This window comes from Sitophilus oryzae, unplaced genomic scaffold, assembly GCF_002938485.1.
Source record: "Sitophilus oryzae breed Bouriz unplaced genomic scaffold, Soryzae_2.0 scaffold_302_pilon_pilon, whole genome shotgun sequence".
NCBI lineage: Eukaryota > Metazoa > Arthropoda > Insecta > Coleoptera > Curculionidae > Sitophilus > Sitophilus oryzae.
Genome location: NW_022146866.1, coordinates 1,369,991 through 1,390,615, shown reverse-complemented (window position 1 = coordinate 1,390,615; position 20,625 = coordinate 1,369,991). Strand labels below are relative to the sequence as shown.

Genomic DNA, 20,625 nt, shown 5'->3' with positions numbered 1-20,625 from the left:
GTTAACATAAACGTGTCTAATTAAAAAAGTCATAGTTGTAATACATACTATTATAAAAAATTCTCTTTTAAACAAAACTGCGGCAATTCTTAACAACAAAGCCAACAAAGCCTTAGAAATCACTACCCCGCAGAAACGCGGATACGCACATCCGCTACAGTAGGTACCACCATAGCGTGGTGCCGTCGAAAAGACGGCCTTCCAAGGTTGTAGACAACGAGCCAGTACTGACATTGCACCAGTTCCCTATCGAAAACCATAGACTTAGCAGCAGTACGGTTCTTGCCTCGCTGGTCGCTCGTAACAGTAAACTCGCTGGTAAAAGTACTTCGTCGTCGCGCTAGTTTGTGGTACCCTAATAGGGTACTTCCGCGTTTTGTCAAGTTGCAGGGTGTTTGGAAATTTGTGATTTTAAACCAATAATGAAAACTTTATAGGTCCTATTAATTTTGAATTTTGGAAAATTTGACTACCATGGTACTTTTACTTCAAATAAGTTTGATTTTGATTGGTGAGTAACTTCGATCTAAGTTCCAGTTTTTTATAGACTTTCGGAAATAAAATAACAGAGTCAGTTTATATCATATACAGGGTTGTTCACCACATACGACACGGAGTATTGCAGCTAAACAATTATATTTTTACAAATTGTAAGTTTTGGGTTCGTTGATGGACTATTAGAGCTACAATTTAAAAATATTTGGTAATATTTTTACGAGATACAGAGTGTCCCAAATAAGTAAAAAATATTATAGTTGTATTTTTTTAAATGGAACACCCTATATATTATTCTATTTTTAGATTCTACGATTGAAATAAACGTAAATTTGATTATGGTTTATTATACTTAAACCTTACCGTTTTTGAAATATTTTCAATTTTATGAAATTGCAGTAAACATTTTTAAGCTTCATTTCTCCAAGGGTATCAAAGTTTTTGATACTAAATATTTACTGAAGTTTATTTATTCATCAGATATTGTATTGCAATAATAAACAAAATACTGCCTTATACAGAGCTAAATAATTATTAGCTTTAAACGGTAATAACTTCTTTAATTTAAATAGAACACCCTGTATATTTTACTAGAATCAGATGCACAATTTAATTGTCTATCAAATTGTATTATGCTATTCTTTACTTATCTCTTCAAGTTTTCGTAGAAAATACATTTTCTAATAATTTAGGTCTCATTTATCACTATACCCATGGAATATTGACATTTTAAATGATTTTTAAAGATGTAACACATTTTCAAAGAGTACAGATACTAATATTGTCGATATAGTTCGCTTATTTCATTAAAAAATAAAAAAAACTGTTTATTTTTTTTTTGTTAAAGAGGACCAATTAATATGATCCCAGTATTCAAACTACATTAATTGACGGTTTACGTTGATTTATAATAATTGCAACAAATACTAAAAAACTGAATTTTGTATGTGTATTAACGCAGTATGATAAAAAGTTATAAATTTTATATAATTTTTTTGACGAATACTTATTTATAACAGAGGCGTTCATTTTTATAACTTTTAATTATATTGATTTCTCAGTCAAATCCACATTTATTTAGAATAATTTATTAATTAAAACAATTAAGTACCAATGCAATTAACTAATTTTTGGGCTGAAGTAATGGTGGTATATTTAATTGGTATACTCTTACAAAAATTTTAATAGTTTTCTTTTTGTAAACAAATGGGCTTGCAATATTATTATTTTTACCACAGGTAAATTTTTTAAATATGTTGCTTTAAAAAAATCTAAAATGTCAATATTCCATGGGTACAGTGATAAATGAGGTCTAAATTATAATAAAATGGATTTTCTCTGAAAATTTGAAGAGATAGATAAAAAATGGTATAATACTACTTGATAGACAACTAAATTGTGCATCTGATTCACCTGAAATATACGGGGTGTTCCATTTAAATTAAACAAGTTATTGCCATTTAAAGCTAATCATTATTTAATATAAATTTTTGGACACTTTGTATAAGGTAGTATAATTTTTATTATTGCAACACAATATCTCATCAAAAAATAATCTTCAGTAAATATTTAGTATTAAGAACTTTGATACCCTTGGAGAAATGAAGCCTTAAAATTTTTACTGCAATTTCATATAATTGAAAATATTTCAAAAACGGTAAGGATTAAGTGTGATAAACCTTAATCAAATCTACCTTTATTTCAATCGTAGAATCTAAAAATAGAATAATATACATGGTGTTTCATTTAAAAAAAATACAACTATAATATTTTTTACCTATTTGGGACGCTCTCTATCTTGTAAAATTATTTTTAAATTATAGCTCTAATAGTCCTTCAACCAACCCAAAACTGACAATTTGTAAAAGTTAGTCAGTTTATATCAAGTATAAACAGATTCAGTTTATACTTGATAACGACTTGATACTTGGTACATACAACTCGAAACATCGTGTAATGAATGAACCATCGTGAAAGATATGAAAATACAAATATCTTTGGTGTAGCCTGAAATAAAATATTTGCTTAAACCCTCATTGCCTTTAACCCTTAAGTACTAACATATTGAAATAATCCCGCCTATACTAACAGACCGTCTGAGAGACGCATTAAAAAAAATACATATTTTGTTTGTGTCTAACAGATTTTTTGTAAGTGGGGTGAATCATTAGCATTAAAACTACAGGAAAAAAATATCGAATGATATTATGCAAACATGTTGTATATTTTTGAAATAAAACTACTAGTTTTGGATTTTTGACATATCTTTGTTTCTCATCGAGATAGAAAAAAAACGAAAGGAAAATGAAAAAATATATTTATTATTATATTTAGCATATAAACGGATATCTATTAAGCACAACAAAGCAAAATAAAATATAAAGAATAAAAAAATGACAATGCCTAAAGATGGGCTTGTTCCCGACACACTTTTTTGCGCATTTCAAACAAATTGCTCTCTTCACTTTCTTCGATATTAGTCTACTGATCATTCACATCCATATTTTCATCATCTATAACAAAACATACAAAGCTACATACCATTAGATATTAGTTAAAAACCGTTTTTTACCTTCTAATTCGAATTCAGAATTATGATCCCTCTCTATAGCAAAATTTTTGCCACATTCGGATTCTATGTCACTATTTTGATATTATCGCTGCCAGTCTCTTCAAACCGCTTTAGAAGAGTATCCTTATAATTTTGCTCGCCATACTTCACATGTTTTGAGCTACTAAGTGCTTAGTTCATTCCACAAATTAGAAAAAAAAATTACGTTAACGCTAACACTCCGTCTGTCAGACGGCATCGACAGTTTGAACTAAAATATTTCGAAAACTACACACTTTCGCAAATTGCCCTGCCGGTCTTTAACTTGTTTTGATACGTATTGAAATTAATTACATAGCTGGATGATAATTAGAAGCGGAGAGGGGGGGGAGATGTCATATGTCCAGCTAATACGTTGCGTCTGTGAGACGGGGTGTTAGTACTTAAGGGTTAATTTTTGAATTTTGGTGAAACCTGGGTGTCGTACTGCCGACACTCGAACGCATTAAACAAGTTGCAACAGAGACATCTTAGACAATTCTTAAGAATCAAATGTCCAAAGGTGTCGGTCCTTGAAAAAGCTAACTGCGAGAGTATTGAAGTCATGATTACAAAGTCCCGCTTATGATGGGCTGGTCACGTATGCAGAATGCAAGAAAACCGCATACCAAAATTAAATTTTAATTAAAAATAAAAATGACGAATGAAAGTTTTCCCTATTTTATTTTACAGAAATATTTATTGGCCAATTATTCATTTTGAATGGTTAATACGAATTCGTTCTTTAGTTATGAGAGATACAAAAATATTAAATTTGGCAAAAACACGACCAAACAAACATAACAATCACAAGTTATGTCACAATATGACAAATCTATTATGATGATTATGATTTTCTTCTAGAGTTCTGTGTAAAATATTCTCAGTTATATTATCTATGAAAAGTTACAAAAAGCACACTGTAAACATACGAGAATCTTTAAAAATCAAATATATTTCGTAGATCAGTACTTGGAACATACAAGTCGAAATGTCATGTAAATAGATACTCTGAAATAAAATATTTTCTCTATTTCCACGCATCCGGTAGCTGGAGTCAGTTTAACTGGTTAGCCAATCCTGGCAAAGTAAACACTTTTTCGCCTCAGTGCCACTACCACATGCTAGTGCTGGCGCGGCGTAGCAGGAAAACTGGAGCCAGCTATTTTATACGTGTAAATCAGCCTCTATATTCGAAAAAATGATTTCGCGAATAATAAATGGGTATGTATCTTAGATAAGTATCTAATTTACACCCTAAAAATTGTTATTAAGAGGATGGTGTAAAAAATCATATATTCTACAGGTTTCTTTTATGTTCGTTTTATAAAGAAGGAAAAACAAGATACCTAATAAGCCTGAGATAACTTCTGGTACTAAAACAGCTGGGTATATTCTCAATGAAGCAGAAAAATAAAAAAAAAATGTCGTTCATATTCACCAGCTGTTCCAGTAATGAGCGACGCCACTAAGGTACAGACAGTACTTATAATAAGTACCTACATTCTGTTACTACCCATGACAAAAAGGTAAACATTCTGAAGAACCACGTTGACTGCATGACAACATAATCCCCCTTTTATAACAACCAGTGGTAAACCTTCAAATATACATAAATTATCGCAAAAAATAACCTAATACACTTTATTGGAAACTATACAAAGAAATATTGTTTTGCAAGGTCAAAAAACAAGACGTATTATCCAACATAATTACACATATGGTTATTACGACAATATAATATTATTTTTTGTCATTTATATTTTTTTTTCATTGAATAGCAATTATAAGTTTGCTACCAGATGCCTTTTTACACAAATTAGTGTTCCAAATAAATTTAAACCCCTTTCCCAAGAGCTTTCTCTTATATTGCAATTTACAGGTATTTACAGGCATTATGTTATTTAATGAGATGAAAATGAAACTAAAATATTACATCCCGCTTATTTCTAGAAATTAATGTAATATTCGTGGAAACTAACAGATGGAGTAACATAGGCAAAGTTTAGTATAAAATTTTTACTTTTTATTTTTTTATTTTACATTTTAGAAAAAAATGAACTCTAACTACTAGTTCTGTAGCTCCTAGGATAAAAAAATTGAGAATTATGTTTAAGTGCAAACCTAGACTATGTACAAGGATGTATTCCAGGAAAATATTTTAACTTCATAGGGTGGCTCAGAAAAGTGTGCGTGTAAAATATAAATAAATGCCTTTATTGTCAAAAAATTTTACAATTTGTAGACAAAGGTAAAGTACATAAAATACAAACAAAGTAACAAAACAAGTAAACAAACAAAAGAGAATATAAAACAAGTATACAAATTACATTGTCAGTCTTATTGTTTGAAATAAACATTTATAAATGTTTACAACGTCAAAGAATAAAAAAATAAAAATAGTATTCAAAAATATTTAGTAAGTTTATAGTAAATATAGTAATAGCAAATATTAGACCAGTGTTTACAAGATCAAATTCGATTATCAAAATATAAGTCATTTACGGCGGAGGAAGCCTTGTCTAGTAAATAAGATTTCAATGCTTTGCCAAATGAAGAAAATGATGTTATGGATTTGATTTAAAATGGCAGGTGATTGTGCATTTTTTTCCAGTTGTATAATATTGAACTTTTAACTAACTCTGAGCGTGGGGTACGTGGGGTAGGTAGATAAAGATCTTGCTCCGCGTTTCTGAGTGGATAAGTGTGAGATGGCCTATCTTGAGAAGCTGATACATGCTTACGTATTGGGCAAACGGATTCAAATATAAATAAGGAAGGAAGAGTTAATATTTTCAATTTTTTAAAAAAAGTCCTGGCAATGAGTTCTGCTGTTTAGTCCCAGTTTTGTCTAGTAAATAAGATTTCAATGCTTTGCGAAATGAAGATAATGATGTTATGGATTTGATTTCAAATGGCAGGTCATTGTGCATTTTTTTCGAGTTGTATAATATTGAACTTTTAAGTAACTCTGAGCGTGGGGTAGGTAGATAAAGATCTTGCTCCGCGTTCCTGAGTGGATAAGTGTGAGATGGCCTTTCTTGAGAAGCTGATACATGCTTACGTATTAGGCAAACGGATTCAAATATAAATAAGGAAAGAAGAGTTAATATTTTCAATTTTTTAAAAAAGTCCTGGCAATGAGTTCTGCTGTTTAGTCCCAGTGAATATCGAACAGATCTCTTCCAGAGCTTGAAAATACCAGGGTATTTTGAAGCATCTGTATCGGAGTTATTTTTTTTTAAATGGAACACCCTGTAATATTATTACATTTTTAGCTTCATTTCAGATCACCTATCATAATCCTAAGATATGATAAATATATTTCGATATTTTCAGAGGCGACAAAAAATGTAGTTGTCACTGCAAATGTAACTTTGAAAAACTTTGGTTTTACCGCATTTCGAGTTGGTTAGCATGGTTATTTGGAGGGTGTTAATTCATTGGCAAAATCCTAGGTTTAGCGCTTTTATCCTAGGTTTTACCGCGCTTATCCTAGGTTTTACCGTATTTCGGACATTTACAGTAAATACCTACTAGAACGACCATTTTACGAAAAAAAAATCGGTTGTCGGTTGAGTTGGAAAATATTTATAGTAAAACTAGCGTATACCAGCGACTTCGCGTAGAATTAATCATTTGTAATCAGTGGTGAAGCTATGGGGGGTGTTGGGGGGGGATGCTCCCCCCCGATGTATAATTTAGTTGGGAAATTAGTCATGACAACGCGACGTCTAAATCCCAAATTAAAAATATTAAGGATGGTACGATTTTATTTTAATTTTAGAGTTGTCATAACAATAATTATTTATGCATTTTACAATGGTCAATAATGTTAAATTTAAGTTTTAAATTAATAAAACAATTTTTTTTAAACTAGGGTTTTTATTCCTATCACGATACATTATTACATGTATTATGGCCTCTAAAAAAAAGTAGGAAGTTGGAAAAATTGCTTGTCCTCAAAAATATTTTAATATTTGAGGGATAGTTTCACCCCCTTAGAATTCGAGTTTCGAAAAATCCCTTCTTATCGAACCTCTACACCCTAAAGTCAATCTGTTTTCCAAAAATCAGCTTTTTACGTCAAGCGCTTTAAGCAGGATCGTGATTAATCAATGACCAGATTTTTCGAAACACCCTGTATACATTTTTAAAAAATCTTAAAATATGTTAAAAAAACAAAATAAAATATACGCGTTTAAGCGTTTTTTCGGAAACTTGACCGTTTTTTAAATAAAAAATATTGTAATATTTGAGGGGTGGTTTCACCCCCTTGGAACTGGAATTTCGAAAAATCCCTTCTTATCGAACCTCCACACCCTAGAATCAACCTGTATACCAAAATTGAGCTTCTTACGTTGAGTGGTTTGAGCAGGATCGTGATTAATCAGTATGTCAGTCACTTAAGGATTTTATATATTAGTATAGATTTATGTAGGGGTGGGGGTAGTATTCACTCTTCCTTTACTTTTTCTTCGTTTTTGTGAAAGTCAAATTTAATGTTAAAGCACTTAGTAAACATAGACCCCCAAAATTTTATTCAAATCGGAATAACGGTTCTTAAACAATCTGGAAAAATGTTTATTTTTTAAAGTTTGATGACCCCTAAAGGATAAACGAAGCGCTTTTATATAGAAGTTTTGATTTAAAAAAATCGTAGTAGTTCTATCACAGTTCTATGTCCACGGAATATTGAAATACCCTGTATATTTAGGAAAGTAATGATAGGTGCGTGCAAATTTTGTGATTATGAATATTATGTTTTGATGAAAATTGACTATTAACTATAACAAAATATTCTATAGCAAAATAAAATAAAATTTTAATATTTTTTTGACTTATTAATTATATAGTTTATTTTTTCCTTTCAGAATGAATTATTGTTGCCCTATTTTTTGCTTATTTTTAAAATATCATAAAAATCAATGCTTAGAATAATAAAGTTAATGTAAAATATGAGTGTTAAATGGGGACTGATTTTTAATACAATTTTACTACAATTTTAGTTACATGTTAGTAAGTTAACAGAATTGGTAAGAAAACACCAAGACATCTATAAAGAGCCTCTTTAAACAGAGATATTAATGGACTGCCTGAAAACCTGGAAATGACATTAAAAGCTAGAAAAATAGAGCTATTTTTTGAGAAATGAAAAACCCAAATTGATGAAACGATTCGGAGAGATTGGTATTCGTATTTTTAGAAAATATGTCTAAAAAAAAAGGATTGTAATCTGTGTTTTTTTATTAAATAGTGTAAGAGAATGATTGCTGGCTTTGTATTTAATCCCTTTAAAATTGTTTTTTAGGGACAAATCGGGAAAAAAAGTAACTCTATTAGTTTCAGACCATTGCGCGTGGCCGTTAATTCCTTAGATCATAAATTTTCGTAGATAAAGCTATAACTGTATAACTTGGATGTCGACATATATTTTTTCTGTGATTTTGTAATTAGTCATTATTTAATTACATTCTATTTTGATTTATTATTCATTACTAGCAAACGTGCGTTTAGTGTCTTAGTGCCGCGCTTATTCAACATATTCATGGCAACGCTTTCTATTATTTTTCGAAACACCGGTTCTCATTAGATTACCGAAGTTAAGCGACGTAAGGCGATGCTAGTGGATGGACGGATGACCGGCTCGAAACTCTGCATCGTGCGTTGTCCAATAAAGGCAAAAGTGTAAAATATATTGACACACACTGCTCATTCACGTTTCGAGGCCGGATGAGATCGGATATCTCGTGAGTCGATTTAGACACTTGCCAAGTCGGTAGGCCATTGACCATGATATGGCCGAAGACCGCGGCTCAGATTCCGCGTAAACAAAGTAGGCCCCGTCCAGATTAGCCCTGGCAGCAAAAAAGAGACGTTAACTTCAAATCTTTACTTTACTTTACTTTCTATTGTAGTGAACAGTAAACTGCAGGGAAGAGGAATGGGCATTAGATACAGATACAAGGACGGTCTGTTCAACATAAAAAGACTCAGAGTAAAAATACGTATAAAATTCATCACAGAACTTCAATATGATGACTGCGCTCTAGTTGCAAAAACGTTACAGCAATTACAAGAAATACTGAACACATATACCTGGGAATAAGAGGGTCTTAAGTTGAACATCGGTAAAATTACAATCATGTGCACACCCCGGAAAATTATAATAATGCTATAAAAATTGGGGAACAATAATTATTGGAATATGTAGCGGAATTTAATTACCTCGGCAGTTTGATTTCGGAAAAAGCCAATATCGACTCTGAAATTCAGCACAGAATTAGCACCGCTTCAAGAGCATTCTGGAAATTAGACAGGATTTGCTACAACCATAATTTGAGAACAAGAACGAAACTTGCAGTGTACCGAGCAATAATAATCCCTACCATGTTATATGGCTGCGAGACATGGAGAGTGACAACATATCTATCAACCGCCCACAGGTGTTTATCAATCGCTGCTTGAGAAAAATACTAAAAATCTTTTGGCCAGACACTATACGTAATACACATCTGCTTCATCTTACAAACCAACAAGAAGTAGGCATTGAAATTTGCAAAAGAAAATAGGGATGGATACCTTGCGAACACCTTGCGAAAACCTGATGGTAATATAGCGAGATTAGCGTTGGAGTGGAATACCCAAGGAAAAAGAAAGCAAGGACGACCTGCTCAAACACGGAGACGTTCCATACTGGATGAGCTTCAACAAGTAGTAACTGCCAAAAATAGGACCCGATAGAGAGCTTTCACTGAAGCCCTTTGCTCTGCGTAGGAGATATAGGATTCTATACAATCTATGTTATATGGAAGCGAAACCTGGATGCCGTATTGTTAAGAATCAAATGGTACCACCATGCCTCAAACCTGTCGTGTCTCAAACGATCCAAGAGGTCGGACACACGAGAAAATTCATGGATAGCTGACACACGAGGAAGTTTGCAACCGTTGTTGCTTTCAAAAATTGACAGATATGGAACAGTTTAGAAAATAGTGCACTAATACCAATGACCTTGCGATATAAAGGTCGAATTGCGGTGTCACAATATTTTCCCAAGCTCTCAAGACAGTGAATCCTAGCTAGGCAAGGATAATCGGCACCCTATCTTGGTTTGGAAATCATTGGCATCCGAAAAATACAGACAACATTCAGAGATTTTTTCATTTTTCTGCCCAACAACGGGACTTTTCTCATTGGAGAAAACAGTCACTGATGACCCGAAATCTCCAAAATGTTCCTTATTTTGGAAACTCCAATTTTTGTCCTGGTTTTACCTATTTGGTAGCTCGGAACCAAGATAGGATGCCAATGATTCTTGCCAAGCTCTCAAGAAAGTGAATCCTAGCTAGGCAAGGATCATCAGCATCATATCTTGGTTTTAAAATAAGGAACATTTTGGAGATTTCGGGACGTCAGCGACTGTATTCTTCAACGAGAAAAGTCCCGTTGTTGGGCAGAAAAATCAAAAGATCTTTGAATTTTGTCTGCACTTTTCTGTCTGAGTTCGTTGGGTGGAAACACTTTCATCTTTTGCCGGCCGACCTTTGCTTGCTGCCGTTTGTTCTTCATCAAGAAACTTTCAGATTCTACAAAGGATTATTGTATAATTAGCAAAGGTTGAAATTAAGTAAGCCGGAGCATCCTCGGTAGTTAAACAAAAAAGGAAATTATTAGTTTTTCTAACGCAGTTTGCAGTCGTTTATAACGCGTTTTCTTGTTTAACAAATACGAGATAACCATTTTTTCAGTGTTTGGTGCCAATGCGATAAAGTGAGCTAGAACGAAAGTCGTTTAACATTTATTTAACGAGTTTGACGAAAGAGTCGCAAGTCAAAGAGTTAGTTGTCTTTGACAAATATACCGGGTGCGTCTCAAAAGTGGCTTACCCTTATAACTTTTTTACTTTTACAGATAAAAAACGAGATTTGGTGTGTTAGTATATGACATAAATTAGGATTGATTGACGTATTCAATTGTTTTTGGTTTCTTCTTGTTTCACCAGAAATGACTACTATTAACTTTTGATTTTTAAATGGCACCCTTGTTATTTTTTTACTTTATTCGATCGAAAATGACACTCTGAATAGAATGACATATCATATATCGGATACGGTTTATTTGAAATTGTAACATGCGGTTCATAACGACAATATGACTCGAAATACCAAGTATGTGGTACCAAATTATTTGTAAAAAATGTTTTTTTCCAAATATGCCAATGAGCCACCCTTGTTCTATTTGAAAAAAAATGAGATATGATTAAAAATACGATTTGGGCATCTTTTAACCGACCAGGACAAGACACGAAAAACATTAGACGATCAAATCTATTTCTCCAAAGCTCCTTGATTAAAAATTAGTATTTTTAACACAGCCATGGCACTCTAGATTGAAATTTAAAATACGATTTTTCTTTAAGCGAAAATGTCAAAAGTTGACATGTGATATGTTATTCTATTCAGAATGTCATTTTTTATCGAATAAAGTAGAAATATACCGCGGGTGCCATTTAAAAATCAAAAGTTGTAGTCATTTCCGGTGAAACAGGAAGTGACCAAAAACAATTAAATACGTCAATCAATTCTAATTTATTTTATATACTAACATACCATATCTATAGTTTTTTTTATCTGAAAAAATAAAAAAGTTGTAGGGGTGAGCCACTTTCGAGACGCATCAGGTTTGTTTTTATAAGCAAACTAGTTGTAACTGAATAAAATCCGCCTTTATTGTGAATGATATGAATCACAGATTAAAATTTATTAAGCAGTAAACCTATACCGAATCCATAAACTATGCATGGTCTAGGTTCAGTCCAAATAGGCGTTTGAGTAAAATAATAAGAAAATTTTAATTTCCAACTGGTTGCAACAGAGAGAAACACTAGGGAAAGAGAGAGGAAGAAATATTTTCTTTAACTTTTTCCGCTCTTAATTAAAATGCAGTTTTGATTGGCGTTTTTCCGTTCCATGAATTTTCCAGTTTTCCACCACCGTCTCTTTCATCTTTTGCCGGCCGACCTTTGCTTGCTGCCGTTTGTTCTTCATCAAGAAACTTTCAGATTCTACAAAGGATTTTTGTATAATTAGCAAAGGTTGAAATTAAGTAAGCCGGAGCATCCTCGGTAGTTAAACAAAAAAGGAAATTATTAGTTTTTCTAGCGCAGTTTTCCAGTCGTTTATAGCGCATTTCCTTGTTTAACAAATACGAGATAACCATTTTTTCAGCGTTTGGTGCCACTGCGATAAAGTGAGCTAGAACGAAAGTCGTTTAACATTTATTTAACGAGTTTGAAGAAAGAGTCGCAAGTCAAAGGGTTAGTTGTCTTTGACAAATATACCGGGTGCGTCTCAAAAGTGGCTCACCCTTTTTTACTTTTACAGATAAAAAACGAGATTTGGTGTGTTAGTATATGACATATTAGGATTGATTGATGCATTCAATTGTTTTTGGTCACTTCCTGTTTCACTGGAAATGACTACTATTAACTTTTGATTTTTAAATGGCAACCTTGGTATTTTTTTACTTTATTCGATCGAAAATGACACTCTGAATATAATGACATATCCATGACATTTCATATATTACCTTTTGACATTTTCGGATATGGTTTATTTGAAATTGTAACATGCAGTTCATAACGAAAATTAGACTCGAAATACCAAGCGTGTGGTACCAAATTATTCGTAAAAAATGTTTTTTTCCAAATATGCTAATCAACCACCCTTGTTCCATTTGAAAAAAAATGAGAAGTGATTAAAAATACGATTTAGGCATGTTTTAATTGGCCAGGATAAGAGACTAAAAACATTAGACGATCAAATCTATTTTCCAAGGCTTCTTGATTAAAAGTTAGTGTTTTTAACACAATCGTAAGCAGAGACTCTAGATTGAAATTTAAAATATGATTTTTTTAAAGTGAGAATGTCAAAAGTTGACGTATTATCTCTGCATGGTATTATATTATATGTAGTCAATCATTAAATGATACAAGAAGTTATTTTTGTACTATTGGAGGTTTATAAGAATAAAACCTTTTAACTTGTTTAAGAAAGATAAGAAATAAAATATGAAAATACCAAAGCACAAATTAACTACAGTAATTTGTGACCAAAGGGTATACAAGAAGCTATCTGTGCATCATAAAAAACTAGAGCTTCCTTACCTTCAAGAAGAAGTCTTTAATTTATTAAAGACTCCTTCCAAAATAAGAAGTTTTTCCCCTGGACCCCTTAATTTGTACAGGGTATCCCAGAAATAAGTGCAGATATTTTACGGGGGTAGATCTGGTCAAAAAACATTTTTCTCTTTACTATTTTTAAAATAAACTGAATATAACTGAGTTATTTAACTTTGAAAATTTAAAAATAATATGGCTACGTTTTGAGAACCGCCGGCAGATATCGCCCAACACCATTCAATTACGCGGATCGGTACCCTGATCTCAGATAATTCGCCGCCCTATGTTGCCCATTAGACAAGAAAGTATATATGCTTAAAAATAAATCAGAAAATCATACCACCTGAGGAGTTTAGCAGAGACTGCAGAGATGCATTACATTTTTAAAGTGGTGTTATTATTATACAAAATAAATTAAAAGAAAAAAATTACCTACATCATTAAAAAATATACTTATGACAAATTTAGTAATGATAGAAGAGTAACTGTGACAGTTATCTTTTTCCTGTTCGATAACCACTTAACTAAAATACACTTCACTGTGCTGCTTTCAGTCCCCATTTCTGACACACTATTTTCATATAGGCTTCATCATAATTTGAACCACTGATTTACAAAACACCTTGAAAAGCGCACACTACTTTGGATACCTTTCTGATTGAACAAATGTTGAGAAGTATTGTACTGAATTATTGTATAGGTCTATAAACAAGGACCAAGAATATTACTTCCCTCTAGTAGCTTTTTTTAATTTTAAAGTTAATTAATACATGTATATTATTCTAGCTAAATAATGCCAATTTTATAAAACTTAGAAATGACTACCAAAGCCAGTAATTAAATATTAAATCAAAACGAAAGGAACTTTAATTGAGTTTCGCTGTTTTTTAATAAGCGACCTGAAAATCTTTGATGTAACTTTTTATAATCGGTCCTCAATAAAAAAACGATGCTGCTGCCTTGTGTCTACATCAATATTTGCGTTTTATTCTTTAGTCGTTTACTTATTTTAGTATTATCTCTCGTTTTTAATTAATATTTGAAAGTTTTATTCTTCTGTTATATCCTTTTCATCTTCACCGTATCTAACTAGCCGTGGGCTATTCTTTGGTATGAAATCGTGCAGTTCCATTTTGTAGACTCTTTTTCAGAAAAGACTTAATAACAAATACAGATATATCGGAAACATTTGTAATAAAATTGATTTGGGTAAAAAATACAGCATGGTTATTTTAAAGAATAGTAAGTTTTTTTAATTTTAAATTTGAAACATAATGTATGAGTACAACTTGTTTTTCTAATTTTTTGAATTAAAGAACTGAATCAAGACGTCAACGGTTTTAATAGACGTATCTACACTAAATATCTGAAGTGTTCTGGACACAGTTAGATTAAGACAATTTTAATAGTTTTTTTTATTCACTTTGAGTTTATTTTTAATTCACATTTGTAGCACTTGTTATATTTACAACTCTATTCTAAGATTCCTCTATTAAACCTGCCACTTTTCTAAATCGTACTGGTACAAATTGAGCTTGAACCATATCGTCTTCCATACAAAGTGTCGTAATTGACATTTTGAAAAGTTTGATCTAAGAATTAAATTTTGTTAGATATACCATTTTTTCCTCTAGGAGATGCGAGATCTTGTCGTTGGTAGGGTGCTAGGGGGAATTCCTTCTTCTTAACATGAACAGATCCTTTGAAAAGAGTATCATTTTAAGCAGCGAACAGGAACGGAAGAATTTTAAGCATTTGTGATCTTTTATCTAATTTTTAATCTGTAATAATTAAAATATATTTTAAACGTGTATCTTTTTATTACCGTTGAATATTTTATTCGACATACATTATTTTTTGTTAAATTAACAAAAGGTATATCACAGTCACCTAGATTTATCAAATTATAAAGATCTACTTATGCAAAATCATAACAATGAAAATATCTAGGAAAATCGTTGTTTAAAGGGTAGGCAACCTTAATAGTATTTTGAAGATATATGAATTTTCCATTGAGTATTGGAAATAATATACCGGCTGTTCTATTTAAAATAAAGGAGTAACTTGCTTTTAAACGTGACCAGAATTTAATATTAATTTTGTCTCACCCTGTAAAATTTTTCGGGTCAAATTTTAATTTGATTAAAAGTACAATAGTTATTTTAACTATATAATACGCTATACCAGATAAATTATAATTTACGTAGCATTTATTGAAATTTTAAATTTGTACTTCAGTTTTAGAAATTGTTAAATATGTCAAAAACTTTACAGTTTAGCCATATACTTTTCTAATAAAACTTACCATTATTTGTCTCCTAAGTCCTAACCTAACCGAAAATCAATTAATATATAGGGTCTTCCATTACAAAAAAAACTTTTTTGGGGACACCCTGTAGAACTCTCTATATTTAAAAAAAATGCTCTAAATCAACCTACATATGCTCACAAAATTTCATTTCAATACAAGCTGTAGTTCTCCTGACAGCCTCCGCGTCGTATGAGAGGCGCCACCCTGTACCTATATGTACTGTTCATTCAACTATATTGACAATAAACAAATAGTTAGCGGTCTTTTAGGAAGTAAGATGATGTTTAACCATGTGGTATCTAAGAAAATATTTGATGAATATTTGCAGAAAAGCTTGGGCATTATTACGAAAATTGGGTGGAGATAATCAAAGAATAAGAGTGGACACTCCTGTGACTCCAAACGAAATCGCCTCTAATATTGTTGATACCTCAAGAGCACCAAGGGACCGTGCACACATAATCGAAATCAAGCGACAATTAAAACAGCTTAAATCATCCTGTGCTGAGGAGACAGCAAACTCCCAGCCTTTTACCTTCGAAGAAGTATTATCTGCATTAGAACATATTAAGACTGGCAAAGCTCCGGGATTTGACGGCATCCACTCGGAATTCCTTCTGAATTGTGGTGAATTTACAAAGCGATGGTTGATGCACTTTTTCATCGACATAATTAAAACAGGCACTATTCCACAGTCACTAAAAAGCGCTAAAATCATTGCCATCCTAAAGCCTGGTAAGCCTAACGACAAGCCACAAAGTAATCGCCCAATCGCACTGCTGAGCACAATCTACAAGCTTCTGGAGAGACTAATCTACAACAGAGTAAGCCCAAATATAATAGAGAGTATGAATATTGAACAAGCTGGCTTTCGTCCTGGACGTAGCTGCGTAAATCAGGTTCTGTCCCTAACAACTTACATCGAAGCAGGATTTCAACGCCAAGAAAAAACATCAGTTGCTTTTATTGACTTGACAGCGGCGTACGATACAGTTTGGAGACAGGGACTGATCTGTAAGCTAGCTAAAGAAATCCCCTGCCGAAAAACCGTCAACGTAATCGACGATGTGCTCCGAAATAAACTCTTTCAGGTAAAACTGGGAAAGAAAGAAAGCAAAAAGATGAAACTTAATAACGGATTGCCACAAGGTTCTGTCTTAGCTCCATTGCTGTTTAATTTATTTATCGCTGATATGCCTGCTACTTCAGCTAGAAAATTTGGTTATGCGGATGATTGGGCGATAGCTACAAGACATAAAAACCTCTAGGAGACAGAGGCTGTTCTTGCGGAAGACCTGTATTCCCTGGGAAACTACTTCCGCCAGTGGAGGTTGCAACCGAGCGCGGTAAAGACGGAAGTTAGTTGTTTCCATCTTAATAATAAATTAGAATAGAAAACCATGTTTCCATCTTAATAATAAAATTTAATTAGAAAACCAAGAATTTAAAATAAGGTTTGAAGGTAACTGGCTGTCCCATAACAACATCCCAAAATATTTAGGCATTACACTAGATAGGACCTTGTCCTTTAAGAAGCACCTCACACAAACTGCAGCTAAGCTCAACACTCGGAATAATATCCTCCATAAATTATGCAGCACCACGTGGGTGTCATCCGCGCGTACCTTGCGCTCCTCTGCGCTGGGTTTGGTCTCTACTGCTGAGTACTGTGCCCCGGTGTGGCTCAATAGTTCTCACACAGGAAAAGTGAACGTCCAATTGAACAATATAATGCGTATTATATCAGGAACAATAAAATCAACTCCCACCCAATGGCTTCCTATTCTAAGTAATATTCCTCCTCCACATATACGCAGGCAGTATGCACTTTTTAGGAAATACACTAAAATCACTAACATGCCGCAACTGCCGATACATTTGGATGTCCATGATCTGGATAGGAACAGGCTTCGTTCAAGACGTCCAACATTAACAACCGCAAGCAGCTTACACCGGGACGGTTTTAAATTAACAGAGTCATGGATTAGGGAATAGGAATCAGAGTTACCAGGCCACGCCGGGAATATGCCGGCTATAACTCAGAACCCACCAGGCTTTGACATGCCACGTAAAACATGGTCTGCGTTGAACCGGATAAGGACAAATCATGGTTGTGCCGATTCTATGTTTAAATGGGGAAAGTCAGCTTCCCCAGAATGCGACTGCAACACCGGCAGACAAACTATCCGGCACATAGTAGAAGCATTAAGATCCTATTCCGGTCCCTTTGATGATTTCCTGGAAGCTACAGACAGTGCAGTTGAATACATCCGTAATTTAGATGTTTGTTTGTAATACTTGTTGTATGTATATTTGTTTGTACATTTTAGACTCTTATTGTCCAGTCATGTCAGACTATTATTATTGTTTGCACACATACTTATTTCCTGCTCTTTACTTGTACAGTGATTGTGATTCCATGTTTTGTTGTGATGCTTAGCCATACGATAGGTAGATCTAAGAAAACATTCTCGTCAATTACATTCCCTTAAGCCATACAAAATCACTTACCATAAGTAGTCGAAATATCAGAGCACAGATATATACAAAGAATCTCTGATATGTATTTTTTTCTACAACACTCGTGCGACTAGCAAAAGACCCTTGGTATTACTGGGCGTCTTTTGGGCTTACTAAATATTAGTGATGGGCAAAACTACGATTGTCCAATCGCAATTGAAACTGCGATTGTGATTTTTAAATCGCTGCGACTGCGATTGCAATTTTAATATTTACCAAACCAAATTATTTGTAAAAAAATTATTTTTCTAAATACACCAATGGGCGATCCTCGTTCCATTTGAAAAAAATGAGATATGATTAAAAATACGATTGGGCATCTCTTAACTGGCCAGGACAAGACGCGAAAAACAATAGACGATCAGATCTATTTTTCCAAGGCATAATGATTAAAATTAGTGTTTTTAACACAGCCATGACATTCTAGATTGAAATTTAAAATACGATTTTTTAAGCGAAAATGTCAAAAGTTGGCATATGATCTGCCATTGTATCCAGAGTGTCATTTTCTATCGAGTAACGTAAGAAAATACCGAGAGTGTCATTTAAAAATTAAAAGTTGTAGTCATCTCCGGTGAAACAGAAAGCGACTGAAAACAATTATTGAATACGTCAATCAATCCTAATTTATGTTATATACTAACATAACATCTTGTTTTTTTTTATCAGAAAAAATTAAAAAGTTATAGAGGTGAACCACTCTTGAGAAACGTCCGGTATATTATTGATCGTGGCCCTACCATTTAGATTTAATAAATAAATAATATTAGAGAGAAAATTCAATCGCAATTAATTATATAAAATTCTTCAATAGACCACAAATTTATATTCGCACCAATATCACAAATCGCAACTCCTAAAAATTCAAACTCGCAGATGGAAATCACGGGCCCAGTTTACAAAATCACAATCGCAGCAAAATCGCAAATCGCAACAAAATCGCTAATTGTAACAAAGTTGCAAATGGCAGCTATAGTAGTACTGGTTGCCTAAATTGAAACTCGCAAATAGAAGACATGGCAATCGCAGTTAACTATGAGTGCCAATTGCTAATCGCAGGTTGCGATTGCGATTTTAAAATCGCTGCGACTGAATCGTAGTTTACGATTTCTTGCTTATCTCTACTAAATATACCATAAGCCATTGCAATTATAAACCAGATATTGAGGAGATACGATTTAAAATCCGGTGGCGACTTTCCCCTAGTTTTAAAAATTATTGATTTTATTAGATGGAAAATTCTGTCTTATGAATATTTCAGACGAAAAAAACTTATACATAACGAGGTATTACGTAAAACCAAATGAAAATTCTGAAAATATAGGCGTGTAGAAAAAAAAACGAATTGCAAACTGGGGGATGCAAACAGAAAGCGGATCTTCCGGTAGAAAAACGATATTTTAAATTTAAAACTACACCGACCGACGGTGGAAATAAAATAATTTAATTAACCATTTTCATTATATATTTATCAAACGGAAAATGTTCTAGCGTAAAGAGGAGGATGGGGGGCACCGGTAAGTAGAGTCATTGCGTTGGAAAAATGGAAATCGGGTTTGGGGGTAAATTTTCCGACCAGCTAACCGCGGAAAAATACTATATTAGTATTAAATTCGGTTGGGTTGTGCCCAATTTGGCGTAATAACAAAGTTTTACCTATTTTGCGATATACATGTTGCTGCTGTAGTACACCCCCCTCCCCTACCTTTGTACGCTTTGCTCGTTCTAAACTCCAAAGCTTATTTAATATTATTTTATTTTTTGTCGAGTGATTTCAAGAGGTCAATTTTGCTTTTTATTTGTCGTAACATGGAAAATATAAGTGCCTTGTCACATGGAGCGTCAGTACTAGGATTTCCGGAACCGGAGCTGTTTTTCGGAACCAGGAATCTCGGTGCCGCGCTTCTTAGGAACCTGGATTTCACGTTTTTTTCGGTACTTTCGGTACTGACTAATTTTTTAAAGCAAGGGATGGTTTTTCTAAGTAAAATGGATAAAAAATTGACGTTTTTAATGAAAATAATATCAAATTATTAAGTAATCAGTCATGAAAAAATTAACATGAACAGAAGCATCAAAAAACAAGTAAAGAAAAAAGTATAGGTAACTTAAATTTCATATCAAACAACATAAACCAACTTAACTGAATTTGAGACAAAAGCCTTAAAATATTGAATTAAAAATGCAAATATCTATTAAAACATAACATAATAAATATTATAGGAACTTCAAAAGAGAAAAGAAGCAAGAACAGTAAGAAATAGCCATCATTACTTATTTTGAACAGTTTGATTTCGACCGCTAGAAAGTATCAAAGGACGTTCTCACGTAACAAAAAAATATTTTTTTAATTGTTACCGAGGTCCGGTTCTGTGATGGCCAAAAAGATCTGAACCCTAATTGGTAGTATTAATTAGAGTTTCCGGAATCATACTAAAATATTTTTGTTCAATGATTGTGGAATTCGTAAATTATTAGCAAGCAAAAAAAATTAGCTGCTTAAAGTAAAACCAATAAAAAGTTGAG

General features: G+C 32.9%; 1 protein-coding gene across 1 annotated transcript in view; it reads left to right on the top strand.

Annotated features, from left to right (window-relative positions):
* The first annotated feature begins 256 nt into the window (after positions 1-256).
* Positions 257-20,625, top strand: part of LOC115884599 — a 94,098-nt gene continuing 73,729 nt past the window's right edge. The window contains exon 1 of the mRNA XM_030903228.1: positions 257-511. Within this exon, the coding sequence (XP_030759088.1) occupies positions 475-511 (37 nt within the window). The 5' untranslated portion in view covers positions 257-474. The remainder of the gene's footprint in view (positions 512-20,625) is intronic.